Genomic DNA, 24045 nt, shown 5'->3' on the forward strand with positions numbered 1-24045 from the left:
CCTGGCGCCTCGCCCGGGAGCGCCGAGAGGGTAGGACCGGGAGGGGAAGGCGGGGATGTGACGGGGGAGCAATCAATGGCTTAGCCCAGCTTCCCGCAGGAGCTACCGCCCATTCGCGGTCTACGCAGGCACCAGCTGGCGGCAGCATCTTTTAGGTACAAGCTCCAGGAAGGCAAAGGCCGGCTGGGGGGCCGGGAGCCCAGGGCGCGCCGCGGGACCCCAGCACCCCCGCTGCGCCCAAGCCTCAAGATGTTCTGGGCTTTATGAGGTTCAGTTACGGCCGAGTCCTCCATTAACACCTCCCCTGATTATTGAGAAGCTGGAAGGGCTGAACGCAGTCTCAGAGCGCGTCTCCGCGCACCAGCCCACGTCTGTGCCCTCTCCCCACCCCTTCCTCCTCCTCCCGATTTGAAAGCATAAACTGAAAATAAAAGACAGGTGGAAGGAGCTGCGGGTCAGAGGTGAGGGATTCGGGTCAATTCCGAGAGAGAGAGAGAGAGAGAGAGAGAGAGAGAGAGAGAGATTGATTTCCATCCAACGGTTTATTTATTTGTATTAACAGAGGAACCCTCGGCAACACCTGGAGACCAGCCCGCACCTCTGGCCGCCGCCCCCCGCCCTCCCTCGCCGAGGACCGGGTTCTTGGCGAAAACGTCTGGACCTCAAGGTAAGAGCCCACGCGGGTTGTCTCGTCGGAGCGGTTTCCTGGCCTGGGCGTGCGCCCGGACGGCCGGACACCCCAAGAGCCTCTCAAGCGCTAGCGGAGGCAGGCTGGGCTTCATTCGAAGCTGCCCAGGCTCCGAGGTCGCGGCGGGAGGAGCAGTTCGGACGCGCCCCAGCGGGGTGGTAGGAGGCGCTGGGGGCCCCGGGCCCGCACCGCCCCGCTGACGCGCGGCTTTTCTCTGCCAGTGCGGCCACCATTACGGCGTGATCAGCTCCTTTCGCTCTAAGAATGCTGAACGGCACCACTCTAGAGGCAGGTGAGTTACACGCCAGGTTCCTTCTCGTTTCCTCTGCCCTTTTCCTTGGGCTGGTGTGCACACTGGTGTGTGTGTGTGTGCGCACACGCGTGTGCGCGCCTTCATTAGGTGAAAGAAAGAGGTGTGTGTGTGTGTGTTAGAAATTACACCGCGCTTCGAAGGCTCTAAAAATGCAGTGTCGTTCAGTCTCTTGTTAGGATTCCTGAAAGCTGCGTTTCCCTCCTTTTGCCTTTCTCTTGAATGTCTTTGACTTCTTTGAGGATGGAGAGGGCGAGGTGGAGGTCATCGTGCAGCTGAGCCCAGAGTTGTCGGCAGCACGAGGGATGCGCCCTGGATCCTCCGTGGTGCTGCTGGGGGCGTCTCCCCACTGGAAGGGATGGTGGGGGGCAGGGCTGACACCGTTTCTCACCTGTGCAGGGCTTAACTGGAAACTGGCTTCCCCCGCATTTTTTGTTCTATGCAAACCTCGCACAGCCATTCCTAAGCGCGACCTCGGAGGACGCTGTGCGGGACGTCTCCCTTTATTCCTCACGCGGCTGAGGGCCCACGGCGCAGCAAATGTCAGGTAAAGGGGCTTCGGATTTCGGATGTGGCAACCGCCCCCCACCCAAGAAACCAGGGAGCACGGAGGACAGAGATTTGAAGGGAGCAAGTGACAGTCGGGTGGCTTTAAGGGTACAGAGATGTGCGTGGGTCAGGGCGCGCGGAAAGGTAAGGTCCTCGGGCGCTAGCGGCGCGCAGTCGGGGCCCGGCCCCGAGTTTCCCCTCCGTGCGGGAGGGCTCTCCCCGCCCCCAGCTCCGCTCGCATCCGTCCCGCTCCCATCTGTCTGGAGGGAGGCCCTCCCAGCAGGACTGAATCAGAGATGCGCCCGGGCGGCAGTGCCAGTCTGGACCTCTTTGAACAGAGAGATTCCCTATGCCCACCGACTAGAGAAAGGCCTGGCGGCTCCGGGCCATCCGCTCACCTCGTGCCCAATGGAGCCGGGAAGACTAGGACTGAACGCTCGGTTCCCAGCCCCAGATGACGTCAAGTTCGCCGAGCCCTGGGCTGCTCACGACGGTGCCAAAAGCCAGACACGGCTTCAAGAGCTGCATCGTTCCCCAACCAGTTTAACAGGGTCAGGAGGAAGGGTGACCTCTACCCTTTGTAGGGCAAACCGGGGGTGCAGGCCCTTGACTTCCAAAAGTCAGATATAAAGAGAACTTAAGTTGCCAGAGCTCTCAAGAGATGGGTCTGCTGGGTTATTTTCCTCTCTGGAAAAGCCTCTTCTTCTCCCTGGGTAAAGCCATGCATTCCCTTTATTTCCCCTCTCCTGCCCTCTGGAGAGTTTTTCAGGGCCAGACCTTGGGACAAACTTGCCTCCTTCGTGGAGATTCCAGGACCTTGAACCATCAATCCCCTACTGCTCTGCCCAGCTTGAAACCAGCCGCCAGCTTTTCTGAAAGCGGCAACTGTAGCCAGATGGATGGATCGCAGAGCAAAGAAGAGAATGGATTGTGTGTGCCCAATTGTGAGGAGGGTTGCCACCCGGCTAGGGTTCTGCCCCACTGCTCTGAATTGAGCTTTGAGTTTAGGGAGGAGCATTCAGACCCTACTATGGGCCATGGAGGAGGGGAGAGCCCCTTGCACCTGTCCCATTTAGAGAGGCAGAGCCCCAGGAAATGAACCAGGGAGCACTCCAACTTTTATAGAGCTTTGTAGCTCTGTCTTCTTTCACCTCTGGAGAAGAGGTACTGGAGACCGGTGTCCCTCAGAATAGCCCAGAGTGCTTACTGCCCTTCCTGAGTGAGGTGGGCCCTCTTAGGTAAACTTTTGGGGCTCCAAGACAAGAAGGATAGCCCAGATTACACACCCAATTCTTGGAATATCTCCTCCCCATCATGGGCATCCTCTTTAAGGAACAGCGGCGAGAGGAGGCAGAGCTGGGCGGGTGGGGAGCAATTCTGCAAAACTAGAAAGGACCTCCCAAACTCCAGCAGCACCCCCTAGCTTTCTGCAAACTTCCTGCTTTGGCTGAGAAAGAAGATTGCTGGCAGTACACTTCTTTATGGAAAGTAGCAACACCCATTGGGTGCAGGAACTTACAGGCTGAGTTTTATAAGAAAAAGCAGGAGTAGCCAGGATCCAACCCCAAAGCTGACTGTAGAAAGTGCTCTGCGCTGCCTGTACCTGATAGACGGTTAACAAATACTTGTGGAACAGATTAATGGATGAAGGATGGTTTACAGGACTTCTGTGATTGGCTTCCTTGGAGTCTTCACAGAACTCTGGCTCTTTCCTGGAGTTGTTTGTTAAATTTTCACTTCATTAAATCTCCAAAGTCTGTCTCTTATGAGAACAGGGTTATGTTCTTGGGTTCTTTGTTCTTTGGGCTGAAGAGGACCAAAACTCACCAACAGCCAAACCCAGTTCCAACACCCCCATTTGGTAGGCAGTTGATGGGGGAGAGTGGTAGTTTAGTCTAGAAATGAGACAAAGCACGTCCCTGGATTGAGGTCCCAAATTTACATTTTCCTTGGAGCTTCCGTGGGTTAACTGACTGGTTTTCTTCTCAGAGTCTCTCCTTTCTCCTCTTCTTCTTCCTCTTCCTCCTCCTCCTTCTCCTTAGGGTCTGAGTCCACTTAGCTTCTGACTTGTGGGAAGGCAATCTGCCCCTTTGTAAGAGGACCTGCTGTCTCTGAAAGGGTTGCTGCTCCCAGCCCCTCCTTGGGGCCCTTCGTTTGTGCACGTGGGTTTGAAAAGCTCATTGATTTCCATCCAAAGGGGCTAATTACATTACTTACAGTAAATAGCAGCCCTGCTGTCCGGTAGGGCTGCCAAAGTGGGGGGGGGGAGGTCTCCAGCTTAGTTCACTTGATTGGCTTCATTTTTGTGTGAAATTGTGTTTTATGAGCTGTATTCTGGCACCCGGAGGACTGTAACAGCGTCCAGTCTGCGAATAACATTATTTTTGACCCTGAGAAAAGAGCAAGGGGAAGCAGTGGAGTCTTGGGTTTCATGGAAGGGGTGACTCCAGCAGCTTCAGAAGGCAATGCTTTGGGACAGGAAGTCAGACTGCTACACAAGTAGTTTCCTTCCTCCCTGCATTCCTTGTCTGCCTTGCCTTCCTCCCTCCCTCCTTTTCCGCCTCCCTTCCTTATCCTCCTTCCTTATCCCTCCCATCCTTAGCCTCCTTCTCCCTCCCTCCCTCCCTTTCTTCTTCCTTCCTTCCTATTTCATTCCCATTCTCTTATTTCTTCCCTTCCCCTTTTATTCTTCCTTCGTCCTTCCCTCCTCTTTCTCTTCCTCCTCTCTTCCTTCATCTTTTCAGCTTTGACCACTGTTCCCCTAGAGAGAAGCAAGTCTGCCACTAGGATACTCCTCTGAGGTATCCAGGATGTGTCGAGACACGAGCCTTTCCTGGGAGAGCCGATGGTGGGGAGTGGTGGCAAACAGGGCAGGCAGGAGGAAGGAAAGAAGAGGAGAGTAGCCCTGGCTTTTTCCTTTCTCTGGTTAAAGCTGGGTTGGTTCCTGCCGCTGCTCTATGCTTCGGGCCCCTAGGGGGCTTCTGCTGGTTTGAATGAATCGACAATATCGGAGTATTGTGGACACTTTTTAATAGGGCCAAGGAGGGGCCACCGCCAGCGGGAACAGAGGGAGACAGAACAATCCTGCCTCTTGTGAGGCTCAGGTCTGCCATTCTGCTTGTCAACTCTCACCTTCCCCTCCTCCGCAGCAAGGAGCCCCTTTCACATCCTCCTAAATGAGCGGCGCATCCAGTTTTACAAGTCCCCTGTCCTGCCAGGGTGATGGGAACAGCACGCAGTAGGCCATGCACCTAGTCCTGCAGGGGTCCTCCCACAGAGGCTCACATCCAGAAGTTTCAAGTGGGACACTAGAATCACCAGCTGTTTACCTTCAAACCTGAACTGGGGTAAAAGATATCTCATCCTGTGTCATGGTTCAGTAGAGGACCCCCCCACCTCCATGCCCTGTCCTCTACATTCATTTTTCAAACAAAACCTTTTTTCCAAAACTAAACTTCAGAATCTTTTTCACTTTGGGTGATGTTCCAGGCCCTGGTAGGGTGGAGGGCCTCTAGGGGAGGTGAGGTGGCCTGCTTCTAAAAAGTGAGTTGAGGAAGAGGGGAAGGGAGGAATATCTGTTTAACATTAGATTATTTGGGGGTCCCCTGTAAGTTAGGGACCATAAAGTCCACAAGGAGGAAACCCAAAGTTTGGAGCTGACATCCTGTATGCCTTGAACTGGGGTCTGATCTTGAACTTGGATCCAATAGGCCCGTTTCTGCCTCCTGCACCAGGGCGGGGACAATAAGGGCTCCTTCTCCTCCTTTAAAACATGATTACTGAGAACTCTTGGAAGGGTGTGTGTGTGTGTGTGTGTGTGTGTGTGCGCGCGTGTGTAGGGGAAGTAAATGCCCCCTCCTACTAACCCCCCTTCGGCCCCTCCCCTTTGTAATGTTTGTCCCTGCTTGCCCATCACCAGGGGGTTGAGAGGAGTATGACAGGTCTTTGTTGTCTGAATAAAAATCCGTGGCAGCTCCAGGGAGAGAACTCCTCCTACTAAATTATCAAAAATGGGCTGGCTTTAGTCTCTTAACAAATTGGACACAGCTACGGCAGGAGCAGTCCCCAACCCAACCTACAGGCACTGGGAACTTGCAAGCAGCCAGGGACCGCTGAAAATAGCACTTCTTTTTCTTTCTTTGTGTTCAAAACTATTTTCTTTCTTCACCAGATTTTGTTTTCCTCCCTCCGCTGCAGTTGTTTCCCATTAGTAACTCGATCTCTCGGTCTCTCGGAGCAGTAAGATTCGCCTTCTTCGCCTCCTTCCCCCTCCGCCCCTGTTTGTTTGTTTTCTGCACATCTCCTTCAGGGAGCCGCTGGGGTTTCCCCGCTTCTTTTTTCTTCTTCCTTTTTTTTTTCTCCCCTTTTCCAAGCAGACCCGTTTCCACTCCGTCTGCCTCTTTCTTCTTCCCTCTCTTCCTCTTGCCCTCCGTCCCCGCGCGTCTCTGCACTCGTCCAACACGCAGCTCTCCGCCGTCCCTTCTGCTGCTTCCCTCGGATGAGCTGAGAGCCGCGGGCGTGTGTATATGGAAATAGTGGGGTGCCGAGCAGAAGACAACTCGTGTCCTTTCCGTCCCCCAGCCATGCTCTTCCACGGGATCTCCGGAGGCCACATCCAAGGCATCATGGAGGAGATGGAGCGCAGATCTAAGACCGAGGCCCGCCTGGCCAAAGGCGCTCAGCTCAACGGCCGCGATGCGGTAAGGAAGGGCCCCTCGGCGGCGGTAGCCTGGCGCCCCTGCGCGCTTTGCGAAACCGAGCCTCCATTCCCTGGCTTTCCGAGCTGAGGATGGAGGGTCCTAGAGACGTCCCTTCCAGGCCGGCGGGCGGGTTTTCTCCGGTCTGACTGCCTGCGGGGGCTAAGAAAACCCCCTTTCTGACTTGAAATGTCTCTGCAACCGAGACCCCGAGCTCTCCACTCGCTGCCGCAGCAGGGAGGGCCAGGAGTGAGAGGATGGGGATGTCCTCTTCTGCAGACCTCAAACTCCGGTCTCCGGGCGCCTCCCGGGCGAGGATCGCGGCAGGGAGGGCGAGCTGGGTGCGGGCGATGCGCGGAGGCGCGCGCGGCCGTGGCGTCCCCGCCAAGCGGCAGCCCAGGTGGCTCTAGTCTGGGTGTGATGACGGGGTATTTGGAGAAATCTCAGACTCGACTGGGCTGGAGCGTCTCGGGACGCTCGGAGCTCGGCACTGCCTAACCCAGCGATTTTCGGGGTTTCGGGCAGCCCGGCCCGGCCCCTCTAGCGAAACAGGACTGCGTTCAACTTCCGGGCCGGGCGGGTGTAACGGGTACCGGGAAATCTAATAAAAATCCGGAGGAGCGGGGCACCTAGTCTAAGCGCGAGAACTTTCTAACCCTTAAACGATGTAACCAGCTACCACTGTTACTACTATTCATATTAATAAAAGTCACGTCCAATTAATAAAGAAAACCAATTGATAATCTATGTGCTTCCCTTTCCCTCTAACGAGCCGGAGGGGGAAAACTACAGAAGTCTCCGGAAATGATTTCAGCCAAACAGAGCTGTGTCGATCCTTCGGCATCACACCGGGCATTGTAGCGCAAACCAACCCGGGAGACTGCCCTGGGCGGTCAGTGGTATTTTGGGTTCCACCCAGGAGCCGAGTAGGTGGAGGTTTCCACATTTGCAACACAAATGCAGTGTGGAGGGCCCCAGGTCTGAGGAAAAGGAAGAAACTTTACTTTTCCAGGCCGGCCAAAGTTTTGTGGGGGAAGCCCAACCCATTTCTGCTAGTCTTGAGGGGAAAGGATTAGTGGTTACTTTCTTCTTTTCCTTTTTCCTTGTTGTGGCTATCCTGTTTAAAGCCAAAAAGCAACCCAAACCCGAATCTCGTGGCGAGGCTGTGCTCGTCACTGTGAGGTTTCCTCATCTTCAGCCGGGTCGGTGGATAAGCGCGCGGAAAGCTTAACCTGGGCACCAAACAGATTTTCAGGACACAGGTCTCCCCGCTATGTTAGTAATGGGGAAAGGGGGACTGTGCAGAAGGGACTGAACAACAGACTCTTCCTGGGAACAGGCACCAATATTTATAGGATCAATATCCCTGAAAATTAAAGAACAACCAAATATACCCCGGTCAAAACAGTGTCGACCACAGGTATCATAATCTCTTCCTTCCCTTTTAAGTTAACGCTGCATATAAGAATTTAGAGAAATGGAATGGTTTCAAAACAACCTGTGTTCGTTCAAATCTCCTTTCCATTCCCAGGTAAAAATTTCCGTTGTTTTATTTTGTGTGCGTTGAAAGCCACAATTTTTAGCATGTATATTCAACTTCGGGAGCATCGGCCAAACCATACTCAATGCACTCCTAGCCTTTTGAAAAGAGGCTCGAGGTGGACGGCTTGTCTGTAAGGTTTTAAAAGAGGGTGAAGATGGCCAGCCCGTCTTAGGTTAATAGTCTCGGGAGAACGCGAACGCGGGGTTCAGGCAGACACTGCAGAAAGGGAATGAGTTGCAGAAGGAAAGATCGCCAACTTTTCCTCGACGCCGTTTGCCTTTGCGCTGTGGCCCCTGACCCTTGCCGCGCTCCCCAGACGACAGGAATTCGCGCTGCGGGGAGGGAACTCCGGGTTGTGCGTGCGCGCCGCGCCCGGTGCTCGCTCCGTCCTCAGCGGTGCGATGTGCTTGCCTTGCAGGTCATGCCCCCGCTAAGCCCGGAGAAGCCTGCTCTGTGCGCCGGCTGCGGGGGCAAGATCTCGGACAGGTACTACCTGCTGGCTGTGGACAAACAGTGGCACCTGCGGTGCCTGAAGTGCTGTGAATGTAAGCTGGCCCTCGAGTCCGAGCTCACCTGCTTCGCCAAGGACGGTAGCATTTACTGCAAGGAGGATTACTACAGGTATCCCCGTCCCCATCCTTTACGCCTCGGTACACCTGGCGGGGCCACCCACCCCAGCCCGAGAGCCTCCTCTCCGTACCCCAGCTTTCGCCCCTTCGGGGTACGGTTATCAGCCCCGAGACCGGGGAAGTCCACTGCACACGCCTTCAAGCCGAGCCACCCCGCGAAGGGCGGTGAGGATGGGTGGGTGGAACACCAAGTTCAAGCGCTGCCAGTGACTATCACCCACTCCGGCACCTTCACAGCTCAGTAGAGGGAATCTGGAGACGAAAGCGGTTTTTTGTTTCTTTTTTTCCGTTTACTGCGAACTGGGCGAGACCGCACCTTGGAACTGAACTGATGTCCTGGGCGGCGGGGAGCGGGTGTTAGGTTTTCGGGAGGGTGGTGGGAGACCACGTAAATGCCCATGAAAAGAAGTAATCGTCGTTGGTGAAACCCAAGCCACTCAATTCTGAGCTCCCCTTGCTGCTAGTTAGAACCATGCGGGCTAGCCTGGAGAGTAACCTCTAGGGATGTTTTTTGGTGCTTCCCAGCAATTTTTCTTTCTGGAGTGGGAAAGAGAACTATGTGCAAGTGACCTAGCTCTGCTCTCAACCAAAGGGAGAGAGGCGATTAAAAAAGAATTAGATTTCTTCTGCAAAAGCGTCTGTCTGAATGATTTCATACACACGCACACATCCCTAAATAATAATAATACCACTCTTCGGAGAATGTTTTGTAACAGATGAAACCCTCTCCTTGGCATTGCAATTAAATATTTTTCACATAGCGTTTGAGTTAGCTAGTATGGGATTGTTTGATTGTTGGGCTTTTTTTTTTCTTTCCTTTTTTGACTTTAGTTTGTTTTTTAAGTCTTAACTTTATAGAGAAGGAAACTAAAGATGTTGCCCTATTCTTCTCCTTTTAACATAAGGGTTCTTTGTCCTGGTTCACCAGAACAGGCCAAGGAGGAAATAAATTTAATGACCAAATGGACCAGCGTCCTATTCTCCCGGAGCCTTCTTCTCCCGGAGCCCTCCTAGGTGTCAGTCTAGGACCACTGCTGACCAAACCCCAGGTGTCATGGGTGGGAAATGGCTTGCCTTTGCCTCACCCTGCTCCCTGACCTGACTTTTTTTTTTCTTTCCAGAAGGTTCTCTGTGCAGAGATGTGCCCGCTGCCACCTTGGCATCTCCGCCTCTGAGATGGTCATGCGCGCCCGAGACTCTGTCTATCACCTGAGCTGTTTCACCTGCTCCACTTGCAACAAGACCCTGACCACCGGCGACCATTTCGGCATGAAGGACAGCCTGGTGTACTGCCGCGCCCACTTCGAGACCCTCTTGCAAGGGGAGTATCCACCGCAGTTGAGCTACACCGAGCTGGCGGCCAAGAGCGGCGGCTTGGCCCTGCCTTACTTCAATGGCACTGGCACGGTGCAGAAAGGGCGGCCCCGGAAGCGGAAGAGCCCAGCGCTGGGAGTGGACATCGTCAATTACAACTCAGGTGGGCCCTTACTACTCTCCCCTCCCCCATTCAGCCCTGGCCTGGGGCTGTCCTGGGAAGGATTCCATGGAGTCCTTTCCTATTCAAGATCTGGTGGCAAGAGGGGGTTTTGCTTAACATGCCTCTTTCGTCAGTACAACTCCCTTTCACCCAAAAGAAGGGGAGAGAGAGAAGGAGAGAAGAGAGAGAAGAAGAGGGGGAAAGAAGGAGACATGGAGAGGGGAGAGAAAGACCTTTATTTAGGTTGTGGCAGAAAACACAGTTCATGACCATGGGGCTGCAATGACTTCCCCCAAATAGGCAGAGCCAAATCCTTGTTGCCCATTAGTTAATGAGCCCATTAGTTTCTGGCTCTCAGTTGGAGCAAAACAGCCCCAGGGCAATTCCTGTGTGGAAGCCAAATTATAGATCCTGGAGGAGGTTTTCCTATATACTGAAGGAAAAAAAAGTCTTCAGAGCCCAACTCCAGTCTGCCTAGAGAGGGCCGAGACTGTGGTCACCAGCCCAGAGTTAATCAGGAACACAGTTGGCAAGAGCGTTGAAAACCAAATCCCTGTATCTGGGTGAAAAGCAGCTGTGGGGGTAGGAATCACTCTCCACAGCTGAGCTGGCCTGCCCCTTCTGTAGGTCAGGCTACTCATCGAACCAGCTCCTTCCCTGTATGATAAGCCATCCGGACAACCAGACCCTTTGGAAAAATGAAAGAAACTCCAGGTCAGGCCCACTGAGGAGTCTTAGTTGTGTGACAGGCTGCTCTTCTGTCCTCCACCAGCCTTCCCTCTTAATTAAAAACAAAATGTAGGCAACAGGCCTGACAACACACTTTCTTCCCTGCTTTGGAGGACACCTATCATTTATCAGTCTCTCTCATTCACCGCTTTCCATGGCTGGTGTCTGCCAGGCTCTCTCTCCATCCCCCAGGTGAGGATGGAGTTGGACACTGCAGATTTTACCTTCTTCCAAGCAGAAAGGAAGCTCTTCTTCGAGTTCCAGACCCTGGGAAAAGGGGTCGGGAAAGCCCAAGGTTAACATTTGGGAAACTAAGGACTGGTTTCCCATGCCACGCCCCGTCCTGGATGGGAATCTCAGAGGCAGGAGACTCAGGCTAGAGGGAGTCCATTCTATTGGAAGGGACCTTGGGGACCTCCCTGGAGCAACCCCACTCTGATACCATGAGCACCCAGATACCAGCCAAAGCGCGGACATCAACGAACACAGATCTTGCTAATTTTTTTCTTCCAGTCCTCAGTGCCCCGTGTGTGGTTGATCCATTCTTGCTCAATGGTAAAGGAACCTTATCTACTGGGAAAAGCGATCTATCCAGTGTGAACCATTTGGAACTAATAGTCCTGCTCTGAGCTGGGAGTTTTTAGGGGAAGCCTCTCTGAAGAGCAGGCTCCCCCAGGCCTTTGCTCGGTTCCCTCCTGGTGTTCACTGCCGATTTAACCGAGGAGAAGGAATCCCCTCCTGGTCATCGCCGCGGGTGGCATCCCACGAAGATTAGGAACCAGGGAGCTCAGCGCCACTGTGCTTGTCCCTAGAGGGTTCATGCCAGGGTCGCCAGACCACGGGAAAAGAGCCGGCTGGCTCGCTACAGACCCCACCCGGGCGTGTTTTTGTTAAGGCAGCGGGTGCAGCCCCGGGTTTTGCCAACCCCCGGCTGCGGGTCGCGGCCTCGTGCTTGCCCCTGCTGCGCTTCCGCAAGGGCTTTTGGTTCGGGGCCACTTTGCCCAGCGCGCTCATTTCATCTCCTTTGATGCGAGGTCCCCGGAGCAGGACAGGCAGGGCACTAATTGTTCTTTATTAATAGAAGATGACATCGGAATCTCGAGGCGCTCACCAAGGCCCTAATGCCCTAATTAGAGAGAGACAGAGACAGAGACCAAGAGGCCGAGACCCACACAACAAGCCAGTCCTTTGGAGAGGGAATCCTTCAGCCCCGAGAAAGTGCAGAAGGATGGAGATTTCTAGCCATGCGGCAGCAATACTAATTTTTGTGCTAATTTATTTAATCTAACTAGCTAAATTTGATTTTGTCTTGGGTCTTCATGTTAAAAAGATTTGGGGAATTTTAAGAACAGTAGAATTTAGTATCCCCTACTTCTAGAGTGGGCACATTTATTTCTTAAAAAAGAAAGAAAGAAAGAAAATCTTCTTCCACTTAGGTCTTTAGTTTGCAGATTGGTGCTGCCGTCAAGGTTTATTGAGAAAGGTGATGCTGTTTTGCTCCTGCGGGAGGAAAGGGTTGCTGAGGCCTCCCGATCCTGAGTTTCTAGATCACACCACTTCAGACTGGATGCTTTTTAATTAGCATCTACCCCATCCTTTCTGGACTTTTCCTAGAGATACAAATGAAGAGGATATACTTCTTTAAAATCAGATGAAAATAATCTTGAGAATTGGGTTAAAGGTACAGGACCAGAAATCAACCTCGCTATTAAAAAAAAAAATCTTTATGACTCTAATGCCAGTTTGTTACAAAACTAGCAAAAGAAAAGCTTCGGCAATTTAAAACATGTTAAACAGTAGAAAATAAAATGTCCCCCAGTTTTAACTCATTATTTTAGCTTTCTCTGGATCTTACATTGCCATCTCTGCTGAAATGTAAACTAGTCTCAGAAAGAGTAACATTTACACAAAACAAATATAATTTATACGTTTGTATATTTTTAAAAACATTTACAGAAAAGACATCCAGAGAAGATGTGAAACTTGGTAAAGATAACTTAGTGCTTGACATCTGGCAAATGCCTTTAATGAAAATATTCCTAATTTAGTTTATACTTCCTTGTGCAGATACTCGGCAGATATTTTAGAAAGAGACAGAGTTTATTTGGAATGCTGGATTGAAATGCAGCCCTCCAGGGGTGAGAAGATTTAGTCTAGGATAGGCAGCTGTAATTTGGGTAATTTGGCATTAATGTAGAGACTACATCTTTGCTAGTTTAAAAAATCTCCCTTCCTTAGGTTTTTCTATGATTCCAAACTTCAAAAGCTCCTGAGGTTGTTAAATTAGCCTGGCACTGACCCCTAGTGGTCTCCCAGGGATCAGTTAGTTCTCAGAAGGTTACACACCTTCAGAACAGAAACTCATTCTAGTATAGGTGACCACTTCCTAAGCGACTGGAAAATGAAATATTTAGATCTTCTCACTGACTTTATAATGCCAGATGTGTACTTACAAGTGTATGGTTAAAGCAGTTTGAAGAGCGTTATCATTTCATCTCATAATTCAGGGGGAAAAACACATATAGCTTTCAAAGTAGACCCAGGGGAAACACAATCACTTGCAAGTTTATATAAGGCATTTGTTGTTAAACACAAACAATTTAGGATAATTCACTGAGTTACTCTGTGGAAGAAACATATTGCTCTTTTAAGTTGAATAATATGATGACACTGTCACAGGATAAACACACAGTATATCTCTTTAATAAAGGGCTAACAATCTCTTTATACACTGGATTGTGGTCTATGTGAAAACAAGTCCCATTATTACATTTAATGAACTAAAATTATCTGCTGAGTTTTTAATCAGCTATAATGAATAGAGAACGCATACTCAGAAAAGCAGTTTAATCAAACTATTCTATAATTGTTTTTCATAAACTTCATTTTAAAGACTAATGGAGTACATAGTGAGGTTAGGAATCATACTCATCTCTAAGAAATATTATCCTGGGGTGGGGTAATAGCTAAGGGCATTATTTAAACTCTGAGTTAAGTCTCCTATCTCAAGTGTAATATTCAATTTGATGTGCTGTTCAGGAAAAGTTACATGTTACTCACATATAAGAGGAATGAAATTGTATTTGAAGAAGCCTCCAATGACTGAATTGTGCCTCTTTGACCATTTTGTTGTGGGCACATTTATAATCTGGTTGTGAAATATAGCTCAGTTTATTAGAGGTAAGTGTAGTTTTATCATAGGTCATAAGATGCTCTTTCATTTGAGGATTGGAAAGTACAGTTTTGTAGAATATTTCAACCCAACACATCCCCACTGGGCTAAAATAGTATAAAATGTAAAGTACATTCTTTCTCTTATCTCTGAGTACATGTTACTCTTCTGATGCAGTTGAAGGAGTCTATGTTCAACATTTATATGTATATATCTACTTTGGATTCCATTTGAGTTGACTTGCTTTTTCATTAATAGTCACTCAATTTTATTGATGAGCAAAGATTCCAAATCTGGGTAAAATGCTTTTGAGTCCTGGCCCTGGACTTGACTTAGGGGACCCCAAAGTGAATGTTACATAATCTTTCCCTCATCCTCTCTTTTACCACATGTGCCCTCCTACTTATGTACCTTATGGATATATAAACAAAGGAGACATTAATTCATGTTTAATGTAATGTCTTCTTACGTTAGAGAGAATTTCTTATTAAATGGATTTTGTGATGAAATCTGAACACCTCTTGGTTGATGACCCAAACTACTGTTTCTGTATATATGCTGACTTACTAAAAATAAGTTTTAGAACATAATTCTAACCAGATCATAGCAGACAAATAATAATCTGGCAGAAGAGCTAATATCAAGAAATGCCTTACTTTCTACAGATTCAGATTTTGTCTGCCCCCCACCAAGTGACACGATCAGGTTGATTTTATATATTCTATCATAATGTACTAAAATGTAGGATGATCGGATCTGACAATGCATCATGTTAATCAGCAAAGAAAGGATTTATTGATTTATTTATTTTTGAAGTTAGGGTTTGAAGAAAAAAAAATGCCATGCCCTGTAAGTTGAGAAGTTCCCTGAATCAGTCAATATTTAGGGAGAAATTTCATTTTGTAATCCTATTTTCTTTGCAGAGCTAGTAGGTTATCAGAAATGGCCTTTTCAATGTGCAACTTCACATCCTGGGAGGATGACTTTCAGGTTGGTTTCAAAGGCTGGGTTGCTTTGCCCTCAGTGCTGAGCCAGGTTCTGCAAGGAGAGAGCTATCACCCTCTTTCTGCCAGGCCGGCTAGGGGGCATAGCTCAAATGCCACTCACACATCCACCGCAAAAAGGGCCAAGATCTGAGCTGAGACATAAGCGCCATCAGTGTCTCTGAACTGTGAGCTGTGGGGAGGGCTTCAGGCATGAACTGAGTGAAGAGAAGTCTGGGCTCATTCTCTTTCAGAAATATTTATTAAAATAACTCCAAGGGAAAAGTGTTTTCTTCCTGGGATTGCCCAGTGTTAAGCAGTTATAGCTAAAACCCCTCCAAAATAATAGTCTTAGGATTACATAGGAAATGTACAAGTTCTTATCTTATAAATTCTTCCTTTTCTCCAGCCACTTTCTACCTCTTTCCTGATTGCAAAGACTCTAGGAATATCAGGAAAAAAAAAAACAAAACTAAAAATTGGGAACTGACTTTAGGTTCTTCCTTAGTTGGTGGGCTCTCAAAAACTCTCAGATTTGAGAGAGCTGAAATTACTCATTTGCATATCCCTCATGGTAAAGAACAGTGCCTTCAGATAGTATGTTTCATTTCACAAAGAGACAAAAATACGGAGTGTCTAAAAACTGTGTGTGTGTGTGTGGAAAGGCAGGTGCCGATATGCATAAACATATTAGAGCTTTTCCTTTTCACTCTCGGATGTTTCTTTCACACTTAGGACTTTCTTGTCTTCCCGAGCTTTCTAGCAACCATTATGCAAAAGACAGGATTTATCTAATGCTTTTCTATTACGTAAACTTTGGTTGTGTCCATATTAAGAGACTGGTTTGGCTGATGTTGGCAATTAACCTCTTTGTTTGGTCTAGATACCATTTGTATCTTGGGGGACGGCCTTTCCCCTGGTTGCTTTATTATCATAACATTATACAGCAGCCCATCACCACTGCCCCTAATGCCTGACTTGACACTGAGCACTTGCTCGTTTGCTGTCACCGCAACAGGTTGCAATGAGAACGAGGCAGACCACTTGGATCGCGATCAGCAGCCTTACCCACCCTCGCAGAAGACCAAGCGCATGCGAACCTCCTTCAAGCACCACCAGCTCCGGACCATGAAATCCTACTTTGCCATCAACCACAACCCTGATGCCAAGGATCTCAAGCAGCTTGCTCAGAAAACAGGCCTCACCAAAAGAGTTTTGCAGGTAAGAAAAACCTCCATCCTTGGCTGTGTATACCTCTCCCTTATCCTTGCCAGCAAAAAGAGTTCTCTTCCCGGTTTAGAGCAATACAGATATTTCCTGTACTGCTTTTTGTTAGTTTACCTTAGTTATCTCCCTAGAGTGTGGGCAGAAATTTTGCAGGGGCTTCCTGGAGGGTGTCCCAAGACAGACCCAGGATCTTTTAAAGTACACCCACCTTCTCTCTGTAGATGGAGAGATGGGGCCACCAAAACCAGCACAGCTTGCTTCACTGCTCTGTAATGTGGCTGATCTTATTTGTACACCTTGTGGCTTTAGAGAGTTCCATTCACACTAGGCTCAGTACAGAGTTGAAGGGGGGACCTGCTGGGGCTTTTGTATTTCAGCAAACTCTTGGCAGCCCCACTCACAGGCCAGTACCTTCCAAATGCTGATCAACCCTTTTTTTTTTTTTCAACTCCTGAAAAGCCACAACCACAGATAGTGTCTCAGCAACCAACTCTCTAGCAAGTATTTTCCCATTTTAGTAAACCATATCTCCAAACTAAACTTTGAGGGTTAGATGTGCTGTCCACTTGTTTTCCTAAACTCACAATGGTAGGAATATACAATTAACGAAATTGTGGGTTGCTGTGGGTCACCTGGGATCCTCTGCTACTTCTTAGTGACAAATTGTACACACTTAAAATTCCACCAACCAGTTTCTGGCTGCTTGTGTTCTGTGGCCCTGGGTTTTACCTACGCAAAGACTATTTACCATGTGTCAGACTCAAGGATAGCTTGAAATCTGTTTCAGTGATGTTCATTTCATACGAGTCGTTCTTACTTTGCAAAACTTTCAGTGATCCTGCCCCTCCCCCATTCTCAAAAGATAACAAACAGTTAAGGAATCAGGATATATTTTTCCCCTTTATCTCTGTGCCTTCATTTCCAGGGTATCTCCACTTAAGTATCAGTTGTCCCAAGTAGTACTTGTTAATGCTGGCGGGATATATGCACTTGAGAGAGTATCTGTAGCATTACTTGAATTACTCTATTCTAAAAGAAGATTCCCCCCCCCCCAAAACCCTCCTCTCCCAAGAAAAACAAACAATTTAAAAAGAAAACATACATTAAAAAAAAGAAAGAAAGAAATAAAGAAAGAAAAGCAAGCAAGCAAGAACAAAAAAAAAAAAAAAAGAGAGAGAGAGAGAAAGAGAGGAGAAAAAAGGAAAGAAAGAGGAAAAAAAAAAAAGAAGTATAAAATAAACATCGGTAAAGAAATCAATTGGGATTGGTTTGCAGGTTTGGTTCCAAAACGCACGAGCCAAATTCAGAAGGAACCTTTTGCGGCAGGAGAATGGGGGTGTTGATAAAGCTGATGGCACGTCGCTTCCGGCCCCGCCCTCAGCAGACAGCGGCGCTCTTACTCCACCCGGCACTGCGACCACTTTAACAGACCTGACCAATCCCACTATCTCTGTAGTGACATCCGTGACCTCTAACATGGACAGCCACGAATCCGGAAGCCCCTCACAAACTACCTTAACGAACCTTTTCTAACATTGGTTTTTTTTTTTTTTCCCCTAATTCTTCCTCTTCTTTTATTATTCTAATTATTATTATTTTATTATTTACAATACCTTTTTTTTTCTAACCCACAAGATATTTGGGAAATAAAAACAACAGCTTCGTGTTATTAGCATCTGCAGCCACTTGGCAAATGAGTTTACAGTATTGTCTTCTCTACAAAGTGTTTTTTTTTTCTTTGTCTATGAAGTGTATTTGTTTTTGTTTTTGGGTTTTTTTTTAATTAGATCTTTTCAGTTGGTAAGGGGAGTTTTTGAATTATTCTAATAAGTGCCTCTTAAAATTGTATGTTACTTATTTCCAGAATCTCGAAGGAAAAAAAGTGGTATTACGATGGGCAAATAATTATATTCCCAGTTAAATGATTAGGGTAATAAATAATTAAAGTCATTTTTAAATCTTGGGATTGTATGTGTATTTATGGAATTTTGAAAACTTCACATTGTTTTTTTAATTTTAAAACTGAAAAAAATGTTTTGATTATTCTTTTTTTCTTACAAATGAGGAATATGATTAAACAAAACATTATCTATAGCATCTCCAAATACTTAAGATTAATTAGGTGGGAAATCTGTTTCAAGGATATGACTTTTCCCTCTTTTCGGGATGTACATCCCAGCAAAACTTGTTAGTTAGTTACTTGTTTCTCAACATTTGGAAAATACTTATACTCCCTCTGTATCTATGAAAATTCCATATAAAGTTTGAAATTCTATACTTTTAACCAAAAACTAAAAATGATAGTTGTAAAACCATTGTTTCTAAATTAATTTTTTTCCTAGGGAAAATGGAAATAAGCAAAATATAATTTTTTAAGAAGTTAAAAAATCAGTATAATTTAATTGATAGATCTATTAATTGGCTTCAGCTGTACCATGATATTGTATCTGGCATTCTATATGAATAATTTTTTTTTTAACCTTAGTAGACTAGTATCAAAAACAAGAAATCTTTGTTTTGTTTTGCTTTATTTTACTTCAGCATAGGTTGATATATTTGTCAGAAAAAAAGACTTTTCTGACATTACAGATTTAAAGTTATTAGTCTTAAAGTAGATAAACTCAGAAGCCTTGTGGATGCTGATCTGAATATATTTCCTAGTTTACAGTAGCATTTTTTTTTCTTTTAATTTAAGCTAAAATCTTAATGGTCTGGGCAGTGGTGAATGTTCATCTATATGCTTCTGTTGTAGTTAAATACCAATTAGATTGTGGATTTCCTAAAAAAAATAAATAAAAAAGAAGTCAAGATATATGTCTTGCTTTAGTGGATTGTTAAGAATAACTTTGCACATATTCTCCACTTTTTGGACCCCTTAAATCTCCTTCGGTGGTCAAAGTGGCTATTTAATAGATTTTAAAGGTGTCCTTCTGGCTGTATAAATGTGTGGTTACATATTGACAGTTCACTGCCCACATTAAAGTGCATTATTGTAACTTTTGCTCAGGGTCTTTAGAAAATTAGCACAGAAAGTAGCTTATTTTTTAAAAAAAAAAGATGGTGGAAGATAAGTTAACACTGTAACAGAAGAAAGGTGTGATTGCCATTATATATTTAGCAAGTGTGGTTATCATCTTATATGGAGCTTAAATCTTGACTTTTCATATTTCTATTACATTTTGGGCATTTACCACTAACCAGACCAAACAACCTTGGTAAGGCTGAGATCTTATTAATACACTTTTACAGGTAAAATATTGATACTTATAAATTTTGTTCTTTGACAGAACAATGTATGGTACTATAGATCTACTTTATTAAGTAGACTAATTATAACTCAGTTCTCCTATGTGCCTTATGATATAACTTGGAAGTAAGTTTGTGAAAAATCAGGATATATGTGTTGTTTGTTAAATTAACTGTTTTAAGCCCTTTTGACACCTCACTAGTTTTGTACTGTTTTACCTCTTATTTCCGAAACTCTTTTTATGGTGTATCCTGTTAGAGGGGACAAACATGTCATAGAAAGCAGTTGTGCACTCTTTCAAATATAGTTGATAAATTCAATAATCTTATATATTGAGCTTCGTGTTTATAGTACAGTAAGTGGTCTAGCAAAATTGTCCATGTTTCTTTGTTTATTGATAAATGCATTGTATAGAAACTATTTCCCCTAAATATTTATGGACCAAACAATTGTGATATATCCTATTAAATTTGTGTGAATAAACCATTTTGAATCTAAGGAGTTTTATTTCCCATCAGTTTTATTTAAGGTTTAATTGTACTAGTGTGTTTCCAATATCTGTATGTAAAAGTTATTAAAGTGGTAATACAAAAAATTTTTAAATATTCAAACATACAAATAGTTTTCAGATTTCCAAGCTTCTGATTCATTTTAAATGTACACACCATTGCATATGCAATGTAATTCAACTTAGAATTGCCTTTAAATATATTTTCTTATAATAAAAAGTAATGCCCCACCGATTTGACTCCACCCAATTTTTAGAATTAAAAACAAGATCATTAGCAGATAAAGTAATTGCATGAAAAGAAACTTAACTATGATTAAGATTTAATATTAGGTCTATTGAGCACAAATGGATATTTGTAAATCAAAATAGAAATTGCAGACCCCTAAAAGCCAAGTTGCTCTGTAGTTAATAAATTGTCACTATGATTTTTTTCAGGGAGAACAAATCTTGGGGCATTACAGCCAAACATCCCGACGTTTGAAAATTCCCTAAAGTATTAAAAGAAGGGGAAAAGTTTGATCGGAAATCCACTGCAGTGAAGACAAAGACAATATTAGGTTATGATAATCATACATTTTAAAATCTATTGAGCCAAAAAAAAAGAGAGAGAGAGAGAGAGAGAGAGACTTAAATGTCATTTACTGAATGTTAACAAAAATTCTGTTCTTTATGGTGTCTAACACAAATGGAGGCTTAAAGTTATGTGGTTTAAAACAAAATTAGATAAGCCGTGTATAAACCAGAGAGCAGCCTGGCGGTAATATGCCCACCCCATATTTGAAGAAAATTATTATTGCTAAAAAAAAAAAATCCCACACATTTGTCAAGCACAGTAATTGTAAAATAAAGTCCAAAAACATCCATTTCACTTGCTTGCTAATGTGTACTAGTCCTATCTGTTCATGGCATTTTCTAATTGTAAATTCGAAGAGAGCTATCACTCCTTTGAGAGTATAGGATCAAAACCCAGTAATTTTAGTATTATTGTTTATTCCTTCCTTTTTAAACAGAAATCTCTGCATGCACTTTTACATCTGTCACTTCTAGTGTACATCTCTGTATGATGACTTATCTTTGCTGTTTCTTGTATGATAAATAGCTTTCATTAATAAACATTTTATTTGATGCAAACATAGTTAACTTTATGTTAAATACACACTGTTGAAATTCCTTTTGAACACTGTCTTAAGAGGCAGCACGTACATTTCCAACTTGTGATACTTAGGGAAAAAAAGTCCAAACAATCTAATGAAGCAAAATTCTGGTAGTCTAGGATAAAAGGACCTCCTTGGTTTTTAACTTTTCATGATTTTTTTTGTTTGTTGTATTCAATCGACCCATGTATTAAAAATTAAAAAAAAAAAAAAGCAAACGCAAGTTACAACAAAAAATAAACCTTAGAGTAAACTATCCTATAAAATTTCACCAATGTTTTTAGATTATTAAGGTAAAATTTATAGATCCTCTGTAAGTTTACATGTTTGCTATGCAATGAGCAAATTTATTGAAGTATACAAATATATCCTGAACTATGAAAAGATCCAATCTTTGCATAGTTCAAATTACATACGATATTACAAACAAAGGAGCAAGTGGAAAGAAAAACAAATATGTAAGAATGAGGTTTTTTTAATTGTTAAAGGGAATATTTGAAGAAAGAATTTTTTAATGATTCTTATTTAGCTGTATATCCAAAGCATATGTTAAACAAATTAACATATAACTTTCCAGAAAATTTTTCAGTATGATGAAATTTTTATTATATACAAATGAACCCTATGTAAATGATGTAACTTTTATGAATGACAGACATTAAATATTTCACTTACATGTATTCTCAGAACTTTGAATGTTTTCTTAAATGCTTTCACTTCCTGAATGCTAAAAAAAGGAAAAAAATTTAAAAAGAGAGAGCAACTTACTAATAATAAAAAAAGAAAAAAAGCAATGCACCGTGACAAGTAGACTATTTTGAAGGATCATGAAATATGTTGGTTTTGTCAGTAACTTGAATGTTTATGCCTCATTGAAACCTCATCCATGGCAATAGCAACTTAAATAGATTTTCCAATACATTTCCACCCCGTTTATTCAAATCCTTGTCCTACAGCTTTGCCTTCTCTCCCTGCGCTATCACCTATGGTAGTTTCGGTTAGAAATATTTTGGAGACTCGCCTGGTTTTACAGACCTTTAAATATTTGTCTGGTATGTGAAATGCAGGAGGAGACCAAAAAGGGAAAGAACATAACTGCAATTAGACATCTGAAAAAAATAATACAAATTTGAAACAGGCACATTTTTAAAAAGCAAAAGAAAGGAGCACTCATTATGTGAGTGGGAAGAGAAGAAAAGCTTGCGATGGAGAGAGTTGGAAGGTCTGTCATGCTTTCCTGTGATGTACCATGGTTTTTCATTCTGGGAAACCACACATTTATTTTTGGGCATGGAAGAGAAGGATGTGGACTTCTTAGAAGGGAGCAAGGTACTAAATTTTCATAGTTTCTACCTCCCAGATGCCTGGGTTAGTCTAACTTCTGGCAAATTGATCTCGGGCAAAAAAAGCTTTACAGAGTTAGCATCTGTCAGTTTTGGTTGAGTGGCCCCCTTCATGTTGACTTACAGAGTAGGTAGGCTTTTCATACCTCAAATAAGGATAAAATTCCATAATAAGGGACCCAAAGCAAATACTTTTAAGACCTGGGTGATTTTTCATCATCTAAAAAATAGATAGCTTTATTTAACAAAACCCCTGTAGACTCCACAGCACATTCTTTTACAATAACGTTTCTTTGAAGTCAAAGCATTTTATAAACCACATATTCCTATCATCTCATTTTCTGTTTCAGCGTGCTTGCAAAGAGCATCATGGAGAAAAGTGTTAGAAGTGGGAAGTTCTGGAATGGAAACGTGGAATCATGTCATTCTAGGCTCTTAAGGAGAATACTAGGGAGGATACCGTTGCCATAAAAGATAAATATAAACACCTAATTTGGTATGGAGTTTTGCTATTTAGTTTTCAACTATGCTTTAAACAAAGCTAGCTTTACTGGTAGAGAGTTTGTGTATTCTCAAGGTGATTCAAAACTTTTTACGTGTATCGTCTCTAGACGCAAGGATCAAATAAGGACACTGGGACTTATTCCAAATTAGAGAAATGGCATTGTATGGTCTTTGAAACCATACATTAGATAAACTGTGGATTGGCCTTTCAGATTTTATATTTTTAGCAATTGGGAACCAACTCTGAATATTCAAATAAATAAAAACCCTCTGATGTAAAGCCACAGTCCTTTGCTTTACAGCCAATGTGAAAACAGGAGTTATTTTCTTTATGGTGTGCCATTGATTCTGAAACATTTTTATATTACCTACTCTGCCCTTCCAACATTTTTTTCAGAGTAATATTACCATTTACCTTATTTTCAAAATATATTATCATTCTAAGTTAATAAATTATTTTGAATGCCCTCTGGGAAAATTATCTTTTTATTTAACCTGTTTTCAAAGCAAAAGAAAGAAAAAGCAAAAAAAAAAAAAAAAAAAGCAAAAAAAAAAAAAAAGCTCAGAACTGTGCATGGTACTCAAGGAAAAGTCTATGAATATGATGTAAGTAGCAATATAATCACAGCAATGAAATTTCTTTTTATCTGTGCTGCAAAATAGTTATTTTTATCCTACATCACTTCCCACTTCCAACGTTTCTTTGTGAATATTAATATAGTAAACCCACCTTTATCCCGCATCACATTAACAAGTTTTTTTTCCCCTTGGATTATTAATTTTTGCTTCTTTGCACTACATTTATCTTGTGCTGAAATGACAAAAAACAGGCAAGAATAAGGATCCAGGTATTAGAAAGTTCCTGGTGTGCGTTTCTGTGTACTTTTTCTTCACATATTAGAATTGTCAGGAACAATTTTTTTTCCTTTGGAACTTCTTGTTTACATCTTGCATGATCTTATAAATTAATCTGAAGAGTAACTGGATACCTTTTATGGTTATTTGAAAATAAAATTTGTTACAAATAAGATGTTCCAGTCTCTGTTGCCTAATATTATTCATGAATATATTAATTTTTTCCAGTACTTTCCCAGTGAACCAGAAAATATTAACCTCAAAGGATATTTAAATTGTTATTTATGACAAATATATAAAGATGAAGAAATTCAAAGGTGAAGTTGCCTTTATGTATTTCCCATTCTGCTTCTTTTCCTTCTCTGAAGTAGCAAAAATCATGTGGGGCTATCTGCTTCAACTTTGACATTCAAGGGTTTTGACAGCT

At 44.1% G+C, this 24045-nt stretch overlaps 1 protein-coding gene across 3 annotated transcripts; it reads left to right on the top strand.

Annotated features, from left to right (window-relative positions):
• The first annotated feature begins 952 nt into the window (after positions 1–952).
• LHX9 (LIM homeobox 9) lies at positions 953–20513 on the top strand. Of its 3 annotated transcripts, XM_044266321.1 has the most exons (6): positions 953–980; positions 6129–6247; positions 8206–8408; positions 9538–9893; positions 15796–15998; positions 17280–17544. In XM_044266321.1, exons 1-6 carry the CDS (start codon positions 953–955, stop codon positions 17535–17537), a joined length of 1167 nt encoding a protein of 388 aa, XP_044122256.1. In that variant the 3' UTR covers positions 17538–17544. The 3 variants fall into 3 exon arrangements, with proteins under 3 accessions (XP_044122256.1, XP_044122257.1, XP_044122255.1); XM_044266322.1 differs by lacking the exons at positions 953–980; positions 17280–17544 and adding an exon at positions 20198–20513 and having other exon boundaries at positions 6074–6247; XM_044266320.1 differs by lacking the exon at positions 953–980 and having other exon boundaries at positions 6074–6247.
• Positions 20514–24045: the final 3532 nt, after the last annotated feature.

The sequence above is a fragment of the Neovison vison genome, chromosome 10, assembly GCF_020171115.1.
Source record: "Neovison vison isolate M4711 chromosome 10, ASM_NN_V1, whole genome shotgun sequence".
In the NCBI taxonomy this organism is placed as follows: domain Eukaryota; kingdom Metazoa; phylum Chordata; class Mammalia; order Carnivora; family Mustelidae; genus Neogale; species Neogale vison.